Below are 15,819 nucleotides of genomic sequence, written 5' to 3' on the forward strand. Positions count from 1 at the left end.
ATAGCTGAATATTAGCACCATAAATAAATGATATAATACATTTCCTTCCAAGAAAAGCCATAAATAGAGAATTCTTTTTCCCCAGCAATGTCACCAACTAGCTGTATGCATAGCAGTTACTGCAGTATTTTTTCTTTGTTAGCGTTCTGTTACATAAAAGCTTGTATGCTGTTTTAACTTTTGTAATTCTTTTATGGTCAGTGTTCTCAATGGAGAAGGATAGTGGGGTTCCCCAGGGGTCTGTGCTGGGACTGCTGCTTTTTATTGTATTTATAAACGATCTAGAGATGGGAGTAACTAGTGAGGTAATTAAATTTGCTGATGCCACAAAGTTATTCAAAGTTGTTAAATCGCGAGAGGATTGTGATAAATTACAAGAGGACCTTACGAGACTGGGAGACTGGGTATCTAAATGACAGATGACATTTAATGTGAACAACTGCAAAGTGATGCATGTGGGAAAGAGGAACCTGAATTATAGCTACATTAATGCAAGGTTCCACATTAAGAGTCACCGACCTGGAAAGGGATCTAGGCGTCGTCATTGATGATGCGTTGAAACCCTCTGCTTAGTGTGCGGCGGCGATGTCTAAGAAAGCAAATAGAATGTTAGGTATTATTAGAAAAGGAATGGAAAATAAAAATGAGGACGTTTTAATGCCTTTGTATTGCTCCATGTTGCGACCGCACCTCAAATTCTGGTCGCCTCATCTGAAAACATTATAGTAAATTAGAAAAGGTACGGAGAAGGGCGACAAAAATGATAAAGGGGATGGGAAGAATTCCCTATGAGGAAAGGCTGAAGTGGCTAGGGCTCTTGAGCTTGGAGAAAAGACGACTGAGGGAAGATATGATAGAGGTCTATAAAATACTGAGTGGAGTGGAACGGGTAGATGTGAATCACTTGTTTACTCTTTCCAAAAATGCTAGGACTAGGGGTCCCGCGATGAAGCTACAAAGTAGTAAATTTAAAACATCGGAGAAAATTTTTCTTCACTCGACGTGTAATTAAACTCTGGAATTCATTGCCGTTAGCTTAGCGGGGATTAAATAAGGTTTGGATGGCTTCCTAAAGGGAAAGTCCATAGACCATTATTAAAATGGACTTGGGGAAAATCCACTGCTTATTTCTAAGATAACCAGCTTAAAATGTATTGTACTTTTTTGGGATCTTGCCAGGTACTTGTGAGCTGGATTGGCCACTGTTAGAAACAGGATGCTGGGCTTGATAGAACCTTCAGTCTGTCCCAGTATAACAATACTTAAGTAAAATTCAATAAAGAATTGTTGGGGGGAAAAAAACAAATAAATTGACCATCTAATGGGAGCATATGGCCTCCTTCACAACTCCTACCTGGTTAAATCGTTCTGAGTGGACCAGGAAGCAGTATTTAGCAGCACTTAACCAGACCATGCTCTGACTGCCATGAGATCTGCTGGTTAGTTCCAGGATAGTGCAGGGAGGAACTGGGAATTACATGGACAATATTCATTGCCGGTACCGACATAGTTAACCAGGTATGTAAGACCGCACAAAAGGCAGTCCTAACTATACCCAGTTAGCTGTGCAGGTATGGCACTGATCGTTGCCTGTATCTGAAAGCCAAATATTCAAGACCCCATGCCTGGGTCTAAGATGGCAGTAGCCAGAGTTTACAGAAACACTGATACCACCAACTCATATTGACCAGTCTGATGATATACTGAAACTGAACCTGTATTTCTCTTTCAAGAAAATAATTTTCTATCATTATGATTAATGGTTCAACTCTAGACAATTTTCAGGTCTGCCTGAAGATGTTCCTTTAAATTCTCAATTAGAGAAAATATTCTGTATTTTGTCTTCTAGTTAAACCGTGCTTTAGAAGAGATGAGAGCAGAGATTCGGAGATTGCATAGTGAGAGAGAGCAGTTTGAAGGCTCCATGAAGAAAGCGTTTATGCGTGGTGTGTGTGCTTTAAATATGGAAGCAATGAGTGTGTTTCAAAGTAGAGAAAGTGGCACAGATCATGGTGAGTATAATGATGCAAACGTATTTTTATATTCAAGTAGTAACAGATCATGCTTACAAATTTTAAGGATTGTCACATTGTTTTCTGATCTTTCAGATGTGTTGTGGAAAACTGCCACAAGGTGCCGCCATAATACAGAGATTTGAATAGGTTCCTTTTATGTAGTAATTTACATTTAAAGTAGCAGTGTTATCATCATGTACTTAAACAATTCAGTTGACAAATACAGTGGGGGAAATAAGTATTTGATCCCTTGCTGATTTTGTAAGTTTGCCCACCTGACAAAGACATGAGCAGCCCATAATTGAAGGGTAGGTTATTGGTAACAGTGAGAGATAGCACATCACAAATTAAATCCGGAAAATCACATTGTGGAAAGTATATGAATTTATTTGCATTCTGCAGAGGGAAATAAGTATTTGATCCCCCACCAACCAGTAAGAGATCTGGCCCCTACAGACCAGGTAGATGCTCCAAATCAACTCGTTACCTGCATGACAGACAGCTGTCGGCAATGGTCACCTGTATGAAAGACACCTGTCCACAGACTCAGTGAATCAGTCAGACTCTAACCTCTACAAAATGGCCAAGAGCAAGGAGCTGTCTAAGGATGTCAGGACAAGATCATACACCTGCACAAGGCTGGAATGGGCTACAAAACCATCAGTAAGACGCTGGGCGAGAAGGAGACAACTGTTGGTGCCATAGTAAGAAAATGGAAGAAGTACAAAATGACTGTCAATCGACAAAGATCTGGGGCTCCACGCAAAATCTCACCTCGTGGGTATCCTTGATCATGAGGAAGGTTAGAAATCAGCCTACAACTACAAGGGGGAACTTGTCAATGATCTCAAGGCAGCTGGGACCACTGTCACCACGAAAACCATTGGTAACACATTACGACATAACGGATTGCAATCCTGCAGTGCCCGCAAGGTCCCCCTGCTCCGGAAGGGCACATGTGACGGCCCGTCTGAAGTTTGCCAGTGAACACCTGGATGATGCCGAGAGTGATTGGGAGAAGGTGCTGTGGTCAGATGAGACAAAAATTGAGCTCTTTGCATAAACTCAACTCGCCGTGTTTGGAGGAAGAGAAATGCTGCCTATGACCCAAAGAAACACCGTCCCCACTGTCAAGCATGGAGGTGGAAATGTTATGTTTTGGGGGTGTTTCTCTGCTAAGGGCACAGGACTACTTCACCGCATCAATGGGAGAATGGATGGGGCCATGTACCGTACAATTCTGAGTGACAACCTCCTTCCCTCCGCCAAGGCCTTAAAAATGGGTCGTGGCTGGGTCTTCCAGCACGACAATGACCCAAAACATACAGCCAAGGCAACAAAGGAGTGGCTCAGGAAGAAGCACATTAGGGTCATGGAGTGGCCTAGCCAGTCACCAGACCTTAATCCCATTGAAAACTTATGGAGGGAGCTGAAGATGCGAGTTGCCAAGCGACAGCCCAGAACTCTTAATGATTTAGAGATGATCTGCAAAGAGGAGTGGACCAAAATTCCTCCTGACATGTGTGCAAACCTCATCATCAACTACAGAAGACGTCTGACCGCTGTGCTTGCCAACAAGGGTTTTGCCACCAAGTATTAGGTCTTGTTTGCCAGAGGGATTAAATACTTATTTCCCTCTGCAGAATGCAAATAAATTCATATACTTTCCACAATGTGATTTTCCGGATTTAATTTGTGATGTGCTATCTCTCACTGTTACCAATAACCTACCCTTCAATTATGGGCTGCTCATGTCTTTGTCAGTGGGCAAACTTACAAAATCAGCAAGGGATCAAATACTTATTTCCCCCACTGTACATCAGTCATTAAAATCCTCCTTTGTTCTGATTTAATTTTTTTTTACAGGAAAATATCCGTACCTAAAGTTTTTGAAAAATTCTTTACTCATTCTTACCATTATAAGTAAGGGAGATCATGTGATGCTGTGAGCAGGGTACAACTTGTTTCTGTACTGCTCATGGGCCCCACTGCTCCAGCCATCCTTGTTGTGTGGAAAATAATGAGATACATCCCAGCAAGTAGTTCTGTGTCAGCAGTTCCCTTCACATACTTGTCCATCCATACTTGATGCATGGACAAGTATGTGAAGGGAACTGCTATGGATATGTCATCTAAACAAAGAATGAGAAGGAAAAGGGTAAGCCACATGATGACAAGATGGCGGAGAGGGTCTCTTTGGACTTACTTAACCTGTCAGAAGAAGTATTGGTGGCAGACTTGACACAAGTAGTAGTAAAAGCCCTGGGCTCTGGATTAGACAAAATGTTTGAACGGCTAGATGCAGTGGTGTGCTGGTAAATTTTTAACAACAGGCTCTCTCCCCGGTCCACCTCAGCGCCCCCCGTCCACCTCAGTGCCCCCCGTCCACCTCTGCGGCCCCCCATCCACCTCTGCACCCCCCCCCCCCCAAATTGCAGAGCTGGCTATAGCCGGGGGGGGGGGGGCAATGCATTACTCTCTCCAGGAAAAAACTATTAAATGATCCCAGGTTCCAAACTAATTCATGTTTAATGTGGGATAAAATGCCATAAATAAGTAAATAAATATAAACTTTTAATGTTGAGCACCTGATTCTCAAGGTGAACATATTCCAAACACTATAATGAAAATAAAATGAGTTTTTTTCTACCTTTGTTGTCTGGTGACTGTTTTTCTGCTCATGCTGGCCCAGTATCCGATTCTGCTGCAATCTGTCCTCTTAACTCTGTTTCCAGGGCTTCCTTTCCATTTATTTCTTTCCTCCTTTCTTCTTCATTTCTGGTCCTCAGCTTCTGCCTATTTTCTCCATCCATTTGCAGTTATTCTCCTCTCTTCCTTTTCCCTCTTCTCATCTCATTCCTCACTCTTCCCTCCCCTCTACCCATATCCAGCATTTCTTCTCTCTCCCTTCCCTCTCCTCCACCCATGTCCAGCAACCCTCCTCTCCCCTCCATGCAACCATGTCCAGCAACCCTCCTCTCCCCTCCATCCACCAATGTCCAGCAACCCTCCTCTTCCCTGCCCTCCATCCACCCACCCATGTCCAGCAACCCTCCTCTCCCCTCCATCCACCAATGTCCAGCAACCCTCCTCTCCCCCCTGCCCTCCTCTCCATCCATCCACCCACCCATGTCCAGCAACCCTCCTCTCCCCTGCCCTCCATCCACCCACCCATGTCCAGCAGTCCTCGTCTCCCCCCTGCCCTCCTCTCCGCCATCTTCCAGCCCTCTCCGCTCCCCTGGTCATCCATCTTCCGTCTGCCCTCTGCTCCCCGATAGTTGCCCTGCTGGTTTCCTTTCTGCGCTGCCGCTGCCGTCCTGCCTTTAAAAAATTAATTTTCCCTCGAGGCACGCCAGCGTTGAAGCGAAGGCAGCAGGCTCAACTCGGTTCCTGCCTTCGTTCCGTTTCTTCGCATCATGGCTCCGCCCTTGCCTGATGTATTTCCTGTTTGCGCAAGGGCGGAGCCATGATGCGAAGACGGAAGATGGATTTGCGGGGTGGGGGAGCGGAGGCGAGCCGGCTCGCACGGGCCAACAACCGGCTCGCAAGATACCAGAAAATTTAACAAACGGCTCTTGCGAGCCGGTGCGAGCCGGCTCCAGCACACCACTGGCTAGATGTCATATAACAAACTTTTGGTGAGTATTCCAAACATGTGGGGGGAACTGGAGATTCATGTGGGGATGGTGGAAGATCTCCAGAGAGTTACATCTACAGTAGCAGATTTGTGCACAATCCTCTGGGCTCATAATGATAAATTAGAGGACCTGGAGAAAAGGCCCCATCGCAACAATTTGCGTTTCATGGGCATACCAGAGGCAATAGCACAATATAAGCTGGCAGGGGTGCTGGCTCAGTGGCTCACACAGGAATTCACTTTAGCTGAAAGTTCATAATAGAACGAGCACATAGGCTGGGGCCACAACCTGACATGAACAAGCCCTGAGTGTTCATTTCTTGTTTTTTTTTTTTTAATTATGCCCATAAGAATGAGCTCTGATATAAATAGAGACAAGAGATATCAGTTATGAGGGATGTCCAGTGCATATATTCCAAGATTTTTCTGCTAGACTAGTAGCTAAATGCAAGCTGTTTATATGTGGAACTTGTTGCTAAGCAAGTCAGATTTACCTTGCAATATCCAGCTGTGCTGCAAGTACACCAAGCCAGAAAGTGGACTTCCTATACTACAGTGGAAGCAACAAGGGTATTAATCAGCAATCTGTGGAAACCAAGCCCCTGCAGTGATAGAGTGATCATAATTAAGATGAGTGTTATTTAAACAAAGTTAAATTTAACAGTTGGGGACAAATGTAAAAAGTAAAAACTATTTAGAAAATGGATCAGTGAAGAAGTGAATGTTAAGCCAGTGAAAGTTGATGTGCTGAGCACAGCGTCTGAAGATCTGTTTCATAAGAAGTGTATGTGTGGGTTCTATACATAATTATATGATTTTAAATAACCATCATATTCAAACAGACCAGTCAGAAAACTCATTGTTGTAAATGTATCTTATGTCCATTAGCTCTTCAATAATTAATAAAATGCATGCCATTCAATGTTCATATTTAATCCCCTTTGTTTCATGGTCTGAAGTTTGAAAATCCAGTACTGTTCACAGTCTTAACTGCCTTCTGGCATCCCCACGTCGTATATTCAGTGGAATGCAATCTAACACCATGCATCACAACTCACTGAATTGGTGTTAATAGAGATAGTGTTCCACTAAAGGTTCCTTCCCTTTTTTTTCCCATGTCACCTAGTGCCTAAGTTGATGGAAGATTTGTCCTAGCAAGGGCATTGAATCAAATAAATCACTATGTTCACTGTGATCAGCTAAACTCGGAGGACAATTTTGCACCTCAAAATCAGGTCCCTCTTCCTGACAGCCTGGATATTGAGAGGGTAACAGTAGTCACCCTGAATCTGCCTGATAGTGTATCACTTTATCATATCTTCTAGGAGAAACTTTACTAGGCAGTCTTAGGGGTTTTAAGTGGAGAAGGTTGCAGTGTGGTGTGACAGGAACTGCTTTGAGTACTGTCTACATCTTTCTGAATCAGGTTAAAGACCAACTCTAACAGAATTTACCTTATTGCAGTTGGTGTTTTATCACCATATAAAAGGGAAACCCATCTCTGTTATAGCCTTTAATTTGATATATGTGGGGCTTTCTTCTTTTGAAGCTTCCCATCATACTACCCACTATGTCTTGGGATCTCAGCATTGTTCTAACCCAGCCAATGAAAGCTCCTAGTAGATGACATAGAAGGTTTTATTTTTGTGGTGGTTACTTCAACACATGGCTATTGTGTTCCAGGCCTTAGTGATTGATGCACCCTGGGCAATTTTTTTTATTCAAAAATTTTTAATAATTACAAAGTAATTATCATGAAAAATGCAAACAAATTATAATAGTAATAAAGAACCTTCCAACATAATTGCACTTAGCATACAAGTCCACATCACGGGAAATTGTAAGAGCAGTATGAAGGCTAACATAAAATTATCAGATCTAACAAAGGAAATTTAAAGATACTACAGGAGAGGCAAATACATAGAAAAAAACTCCACTGCGTATAAACCCACCTTTAGCTTAGAAGGAACAGTGCTAAAACCTTCCTTTGAAACTAAAACAATTATCCAAATATAGTGGGTCCAAAAATATATAGGAATTACCACCATGTGTTACCAGGCATTTACAGGGAAACTTAAGGGGGGGAAAAAAACCCTCCCCAAGCTAAGACCCTAGATCTCAGTTTCAGGAATCTTTACGCTTCAACTGAGTAGGCCTGGCAACATCAGGAAACATCAATACAGTCTGACCTGTGCAAACTTTTTCAGTGTGATTCTATTCACTCATCCAAAGTTCCTTCCTAAGGTGCTGTCTGATTTCCACCTTAACCAATTAAATATCCTTTCAGTGTTTTTTCCCCTAAGCCCACAATAGTGAACATGTCTTGCACAGGATTGCAAACAGATCTTGGCCTTCTAGTTGCAGTGAACCGAAGCCCTTAGAAAGTCCACCAGTGTTTTGTCTTGTTTTTGACTCCAGTAAGCCTAGGACTGCCATTGCCAAACATTTGTTATCTAGATGACTAGCAAACTGCATTTTCACGTATGCCAAAGCAGGTCTGATAGAAGATCATATGGTTCATAATGGCCAAACTGTGTTAGTAGCCTACCAAAGGTCAGCCTCTTGGGAGATCTGCAGAGCTTCAACATGGATGTCTGTCTGCATTCATGTCTCATTACTGTTTGAAAAAAAGATTCCTGACATGACAATAGGTTTGTTCAATCTACCCTCTGAAATCTTGTTGATGTTTAGAATCCAGCTCCCCAATTCCTTTTCAGGGTGCATTTTTTTCCCTATGTTGCCTTACTACACAAGTATTGCCATGTTGGGACAGACCGAAGGTCCATCAAGCCCAGTATCCTGTTTCTAACAGTGGCCAATCCAGGTCGCAAGGGCAAGATCCCAAAAAAGTGCAATACATTTTATGCTGCTTAATTAATTAGTTAATGCAGGCATGCGTACCAAAAAAGAAAAAGCCTGTTAACAAAAAAATATTTATTTTCTGCCTGTTTAAAGGATCTTACGTTCACTTTTTGTGTTAAAGGCAACCTGTAGCTAGGGAGTCCCAGATGTGAGGACTTGGATTTCTCGGAGGACAAGCAATATCGCAAGTTAACCTGTAACTAGTGTTTTCCATGGACAGCAGGATACAAGTCATCACATATTCACCTACCTCCAATAAGAGTTACATTCTGTAAGTTTAATATAAACTAAGGAGGTCCCATGTAATGCAGTACATACAGTATGTGATGAGTCTCAGAAAAAACTTCTAGAAATTGAATTAAGTTGTGGAAACTTTCCTAAATGGGGTCTATTGGATGATTACTTTTCACTATGGTAAGAAACAGATCAACACAAAGGAAGATCTTGCTTAACTCTGTTTCAAAAAAAACAAAACCGGTGAAACCATGTGAAAACTAGTGAAAGAGGCTATTAGTGCCAAAAGAGCATCCTTCAAAGAACAGAAAAAAGGTCCGAATGAAGAAAATAAGAAGCAACATAAGCACTGTCAAGCTAGATGCAAAGCACTGATAAAGGTGAAAAGAGAATATAAAGAAAAACTTGCCACAGAGACAAAAACTCATAGTAACACCTTTTTCAGGTATATCAGAAGCAGAAAGGGACACTCAAGGAGGATACGGCAATAGCGGAGAGATTGAATGAGTTCTTTGCTTCAGTCTTTACGGAAGAAGATGTAAGAGATCTACATGTACCAGAAATGGTTCTTAAGAGTGACGATGCAGAGGAACTGAAAGAAATCTCAGTGAACCAGAAATATGTACTAAGCCAAATTAACAAGTTAAAGTGATAAATCACCTGGACCATATGGTATACACCTCAGGGTACTGAAAGAACTCAAACATGAAATTGCTGATCTGCTGTTAGTGAACTTTAACCTGTCATTAAAATCGTTTGGAAGATTGAAAGGTGGCAGACGTATATAATAGATATAGATATATAGATTATTTTTTTTAAATGTAAATGGGTTCTAGGGACGATCCGGGAAATTACAGATCGGTAAGCCTGACATCAGTGACGGACAAAATAGTGGAAACTATTAAAATCATGGAACACATAGACAAACATGGTTTAATGGGACAGAGTCAGCATGGATTCAACCAAGGGAAGTCTTGCCTCACCAATTTGCTTCATTTCTTTGAAGACGTGAATATCCAGGTGGATAATGGTGAGCTGGTTAATGTAGCTTTCAGAAAGGTTTTGAGAAAGTTACTCCTGAGAACATTAAAAAGTCATGGGATAGGAGGCAATGTCCTCCTGTGGATTAGGAATTGGTTATTGGACAGAAAACAGAGGGTATGGTTAAATGACCATTTTTCTGAATGGAGGAGGGTGAATAGTGGAATGTTGCAGGGATCTGTATTGGTACTGATGCTATTTAACATACTTATAAATGATCTGGAAATCAGGACGACAAGTGAGGTAATTAAATTTGCAGATGACACAAAAGTATTCCAAATTACCAAAATCCATGCGGACTGTGAAAAATTGCAGTAAGACCTTAGGAAACTGAAAGACTGGGCATCCAAATGGCAGATGAAATTTAATGTGGACAAATACAAAGTGATGCACATTGGAAAGAATAAACCGAATCATAGTTACCTGATGCTAGGGTCCAAATTAGGAGTCAGCATGCAAGGAAAAATGTAGGTGTCAATGTAGACAATATGCTGAAATCTTCTTCCCAGTGTGTGGCAACAGCCAAAAAAGCAAACAGGATGCTAGGAATTATTAGGAAGGAATAGAAAATAAGACCAAGAATATTATAATGCCTCCATATCACTCCAAAGATGAGAGGTCCCACACATGATTGCTCGTCTGGTTAGTGTTAGGTTAGCGAGTTGTTTAAGGTTGTTATTTATTTATTGAATTTGTACCCCACATTTTTCCACCTGGAGTAGGTTCAATGTGGCTTACAGGTTATATAGCAAAGCAGGTTATAGAATTAGGGTTAAGTCAGCATTACAGGTTACTTAGGAAAGTCAGGGTTTATGTTGAAGGCAGATTACTGCCATGAGATTTGTGGTAGAAGATGATATAGGGCCTTGTGTGGTAATGGAACAGGTTCTGATTAGGTCGAGTTCATGTTTATGAGGTGTTAGTGGGTTATTTGATTGAACTACGAAGGTTTGTCTGGATAGGACGAACTAAAAAAGTGGGCTTTCAGGTGTTTTCAGGTCTTTAGGTAGATTGTTCCAGAGTTTGGTGCAGATGTAAGTGAAGCAGGTTGTATGTGTTGTTTTGTATTTCAGTCCTTGACAGCTGGGAAAGAGGAAGGTAAGATACGACATTGCTTTCCTGGAAGCATTTCACAGTGTTAGGTCATGCATGTATTCCAGTGAAAGTCAGAATATTATTTGGTAAGTCAGTGTGCAGATCTTGAAGGATATTCGTGCTTTGATGGGTAGCCAATGTAGGTTTTGGAGCTGTGGTTTTGCACTTTTGAAGCAATATTTGCCATAGATGAGTCTTGCCGTTGTGTTTTCTGGTGTCTGTAGTTTTTTGAGGGTTTGTTCCTTGCATCCTGCATAAATTGCATTGCAATGGTCTGCATGGGCTAGGACCACGGTTTGTACTAGTGTGCAGAAGATTTCCCCTGGGAAATAGCTTTTTATTTTCTTGATGCTCTTGAGTTTCCACATGGTGTGGAACATCATCTTTGTGGTTGTTGCTACTTTTGTCAAGTGATAGCTCACGGTTTATCGTTATTCCTAGGAACTTTAAGTATTCTGCTATGGGGAGGTTTGTTCCCCCGGCATTTATAGTGGTGAATCGTTTGGTATTGTCAGGCATTGTGTTTTTTCCCTATTCAGTTTCAGATTGAAGGCTGATGCAACTGTCCACGATTTTGGTGGTGATTTTAGATGGATCGTTTTTAAAGGAAATAAAGATTGTTACATCGTCGGTGTAGATGAAGGGGTTGAAACCCTGTTTGGATAGTGACCATGCTAGTGGAGCCATCATAAGATTGAAGAGTATTGGTGATAGTGGGGAGCTTTGGGGGCTCCACATTCCGCTTCCCACATTGAATTTGTCTTGGTAAGGTCTGGAAGTCAGAAATCCCCTGAACCATTCTAGCACTTTTTCTCCAATTCCTGTTTTATCCATTATTCTTTGCAAGATAGTGTGATCAACCATGTCAAATGCACTAGACATGTCAAAATGTAGTAGGAGGATGTTTTTGCCTTCCAAGATATGTTGTTTGAATTTAGCTAAGAGTCAGTACTGTTTCCGTGCTATTATGAGATCTAAATCCTGGTTGTGGTTCATGTAGTATGGAAAATTTGTTTATAAAGTCTGTTAGTTGATTGGCTACAATGTCTTCCATTATTTTGGTTGTTAGCGGTTTGGATGCTATTGGTCTGTAATTCGATGTATCTTTAATGTTTTTCTTGATGTCTTTTGGCATTGGGGTGAACAATATGTTGCCTTTTTCTATTGAGAATCGGCCTTCTCGGAACATGAAGTTTTGCGGTGAGTTGGTCGATGAAGCTGATAGGGGGTGTTTTCATAATGTCATTGGGGCATGTGTGCAGTATGCAGTGGAAAATTTTCTTATCGCTTGTACTACTGTTGCGGTGGTGAGTTGGGCTACAGTTGTCCATATCCTGTCTACTGGTAGTTCATCTTGGGGGTTGTCTAGTTCGTCTATTAAAGTTTCTAAGTTTGTGTCGTTCTGTGGTAGGCTATTTCGTAGGTTGAGGATCTTCTCTTGTGCTGTGGGGGGTTCATCTTCACTGATTATCAGAGGTTTTGTGGTTAGGAGGTTTGTCTGTATGCTTGTAAAGTTTCTTCATGTCCTTGTAGTCTGACCCTACTTTTTTTGTAGAAATTCTTTTTCCCTGTCATATTTTGTTCTTGTGTTTATTCCGTGCTTCTGTCCATGTGATTTTTGGTGTGTTCATTTGTGTTTTTCTCAATACTCGTCATGCCTTCTGCATTGAGCTTTGAGTTCTTTCAGGTCCTCATTGTACCATGGTATTGTTTTTCTTTTTTGTGTTAGTTTGGTTGATATGGGAGCTATTTCATCCAGTACGATAGTGCATCTGTTGTTCCACTCTTTTAAGAAGTCTGTGGAGTCCATATGCGGGACTGTTGATCTTCGTACATTGTGGACCAGAATTTAATTGCATCAATTTTCCCTCACAATTTGTAAGTGGTCATGTTGTATTGGGTGAGTCCCTCACTCTTTCCAGTAGAGGATCATGTTTAATCTGAAGTGATCTGACCAGGAGGTTTCCGTCCATCTTGGATTGTGTATTGTGAATTCTTGTTTTGGTGAAAATCTATATGTTAGAAGGTCTTAACATGTGTTGAGGTCACTGATGGTCTCTGAATTCCCAGAGTTTAAGAAAGTCAGTGCACTATCTTCAGTGTTTCTTACTCTGGTCTTTTAGGTGTAAATTGATGTCACTATATCAATGTGTTAGGTGTAGCTAAGCAGGTGTTTGAGACGAAGTGCATAAAGTTGGTTGGGCTGCTTTCCTTCTACTATATATATATGGCCTATATAATAGTATAAAGCATAGGTGGCTGTGTAAGGTATTGTCTCTTATTCTGATCGAGGCGATTTTCCAGCTGCGTTGTTATGGATTCCTCAAATGGGTTCCACTGTGAAGAAGGATTGTAAATCAGTGCCCCCTCCTTTTTTTTCCAATTTCTGGTCCAGTGTAGATTTGTACCTGGAGTAAAAAGGTCTAGGATTATAGGTCTTCTTTATCATGTATCCAAGTGTTCATTAAGAAATACAGTCCAAGGTCTTCATCCGATTTCCAGTGTTTGATCAATTCAGTCTTGTTGATGCTGATCTGACATAGATGTATCCCACGGTATTGGAAGATAGAAGTCTCTGTTGTGGTTTGATTGATTTTCAGTAGTTGACACTTGGTTGGATTTCTGGTTTTTGTTGATTCCCTTCTTTGCTGTTTGTTGTACTTGGGTGGTTGTTGGGTGTGTCGTCTGTTCAGCTGTGTATGTAGTTGGGTTAATCCGTCTGTTTGAGGGTGTTCTGTCTTGTTGAGGGATGGTGTGTTTTGTTGTGTGATTTGAAGTGTAAAGTATTGGTATTTTGTTATTGTCTCTTGGTATGAGGGCTCCTGTGTTAGTTAACAGGGTTAGGATAAAAAGGCCTACTAGGATTCTTGTGGTGTGCATTTCCTTGTATTGGGTCGCAAGGGGTTGATGCTTGCTTTGTTGCTTGTTTTCGAATCCTAAAGTCAGTTTGGTGTAGGTTCCAGTCTGTTGCTGCAGGATTTCTTGTTCTGTTCTAAAGACCTGTTCTAGAACACTCTGGTTCTAGAAGCCTCTCCTTCCTCAAATAGCTTGCCTGCTCTTCCACTGTTATGTTAATCTGAGTATTATCCATACTGCTTGTATTCTTAAATAATGGGGAGCTGAACTGGATGCCAAGAAAGAGATTCAGTTTTCAGTTCTGTATCTCATGGACACAACTATCTCACAGGTTATGGACTAGGAGGAAGGACTAAAGGAAAGAAAATTATCAGGTAATACTAATTTCTCCGTAGTAGATGACAGCAGATAAAGACCTACATGGTCCATCTAGTCTGCGTAACAAGATAAACTCATAGCATATGGTATGATGTGATACACATATGCATGCTTGATCTCGATTTTGCCCTTGCCATTTTTGAGGCACAGATCTTAGAAATCTGCCCGTGACGTGTCCTATTCCCCAACTACTGGAGTTGCCATGGAAGACCCACTCCAGCCCATCCAGATCTATTTAGCTACGTATAATCAGGGCACAGACCATAAAAGTCCGACCTTATTTCCAAATGACTTGAGTTGCAATGTTTAACTTCAATTCTCTTTCCGTATAGGAATCCTTTGTGTTTATCCCACGCATGTTTTGTTACTGTTTTCTTCAATACCTCCTATGGGAGGGCAGATTTTGTTTTATTGACCTTTTCACTTTGTAAACCACTTATTTATTTGAGCGATACGTGATATATCAAATGTTAAATTTGTGAATCTTGTACACCTGAGGTAAACCAGGGTAATAATTTTGTTTTCTCTCACGCCATGACCCCTTACTTTAATCCCTTTATGATCATGGTTTGGTGATAGGAGGAGGTTCAGTGGCAGCACAGTACCTTAGGTCCTGTCCTCTTCTGTTTCTTGGAGACGTGTGAACCATGCAACAATAGTGTTCTATTGGTTTATATTGCTACACTCTGACCATAAGCAACAAAGCAGGACAATGCAGCTTGAGATACCATGCTGCCACTTGCACCAAGCTGAGACCAGCATGATTCAACAAGAGAAACATTCCCCAGCTGTTACCTCTGCTTCACCCTGGTCCCTGCAGTTCTGCAGCTACTGTACAAGGATTGGCCAATTCTGGGGCATGGGTCATGTTTGTGGCTTCCAAAATCAAGGGAAATGGGAAGTTCTGGAAATAATATTTTCTGATTCTTGGAGTAGATTGATGTGTTCTTTTTCTTAAACCAATGTGCCTCTCTTTATTTAGATCATTCACATAGAAGGAAGGAATCTGGTCCTAGTTCCTCAGTTCCTTTCCAGTCACAAGCAACTACCTCTGTTCCTTTAAACTCTGATGCTCCCACTCCTCAAATGACAGCTGTTACTTCAGAGCCATTTGTAAGTATTGTAGTATAATCAGGTGTTTTTATCCTCTAGAACTAGTACTGTTATTTGTATACCTGTTTGCACACAGCTGTTGCATCACTTGTAGTATAATCAGGTGTTTTATCCTCTAGAACTAGTACCGTTATTTGTATACCTGTTTGCACACAGCTGTTGCATCACTGTTTCCCTCACAGGAAGACCTTGCAATTATTCAAGAAGACTACATTATGGAGATTTGAAATTTACAGTGTATAGAAGACATTGCCGCTTCAACAAAAGAGTTTCATCAAATAGCAGAAAAACATTAGTGAACTGGGCTTTGTATAATCACTCTTAAAAGCAAGTGTTTACAAGAAACAAAGTAGAAGATTAAGAAAAAAACAATTTTCTGTAGTACAAATTTAATTATTGGTCCCAAGCCCAAAGTTCCCCAGTATCTACTGATAGGAAGTATTGACCACATAAAGTATATAAAAGGCAATCCAGCTTATAATCGAAAGCTACATTTGTGATAGCTTCGCCGTTTTCCCTTCGCCTCGCCGGCGAAAGTTCAAAGGGGCGTGTTGGCGGCGAAGCGAAGGCGGGACATGGGCAGGCTTG

General features: G+C 41.3%; 1 protein-coding gene across 1 annotated transcript in view; it reads left to right on the forward strand.

The window, feature by feature from the left end:
• Nucleotides 1-15,819, forward strand: part of POC5 (POC5 centriolar protein) — a 160,121-nt gene that overhangs the window by 131,779 nt on the left and 12,523 nt on the right. Inside the window, exons 9-10 of the mRNA XM_030191944.1 lie at nucleotides 1,850-2,012; nucleotides 15,101-15,231. Of these exons, the coding sequence (XP_030047804.1) occupies nucleotides 1,850-2,012; nucleotides 15,101-15,231 (294 nt within the window). The remainder of the gene's footprint in view (nucleotides 1-1,849; nucleotides 2,013-15,100; nucleotides 15,232-15,819) is intronic.

Source organism: Microcaecilia unicolor, chromosome 2 (genome assembly GCF_901765095.1).
Source record: "Microcaecilia unicolor chromosome 2, aMicUni1.1, whole genome shotgun sequence".
NCBI lineage: Eukaryota > Metazoa > Chordata > Amphibia > Gymnophiona > Siphonopidae > Microcaecilia > Microcaecilia unicolor.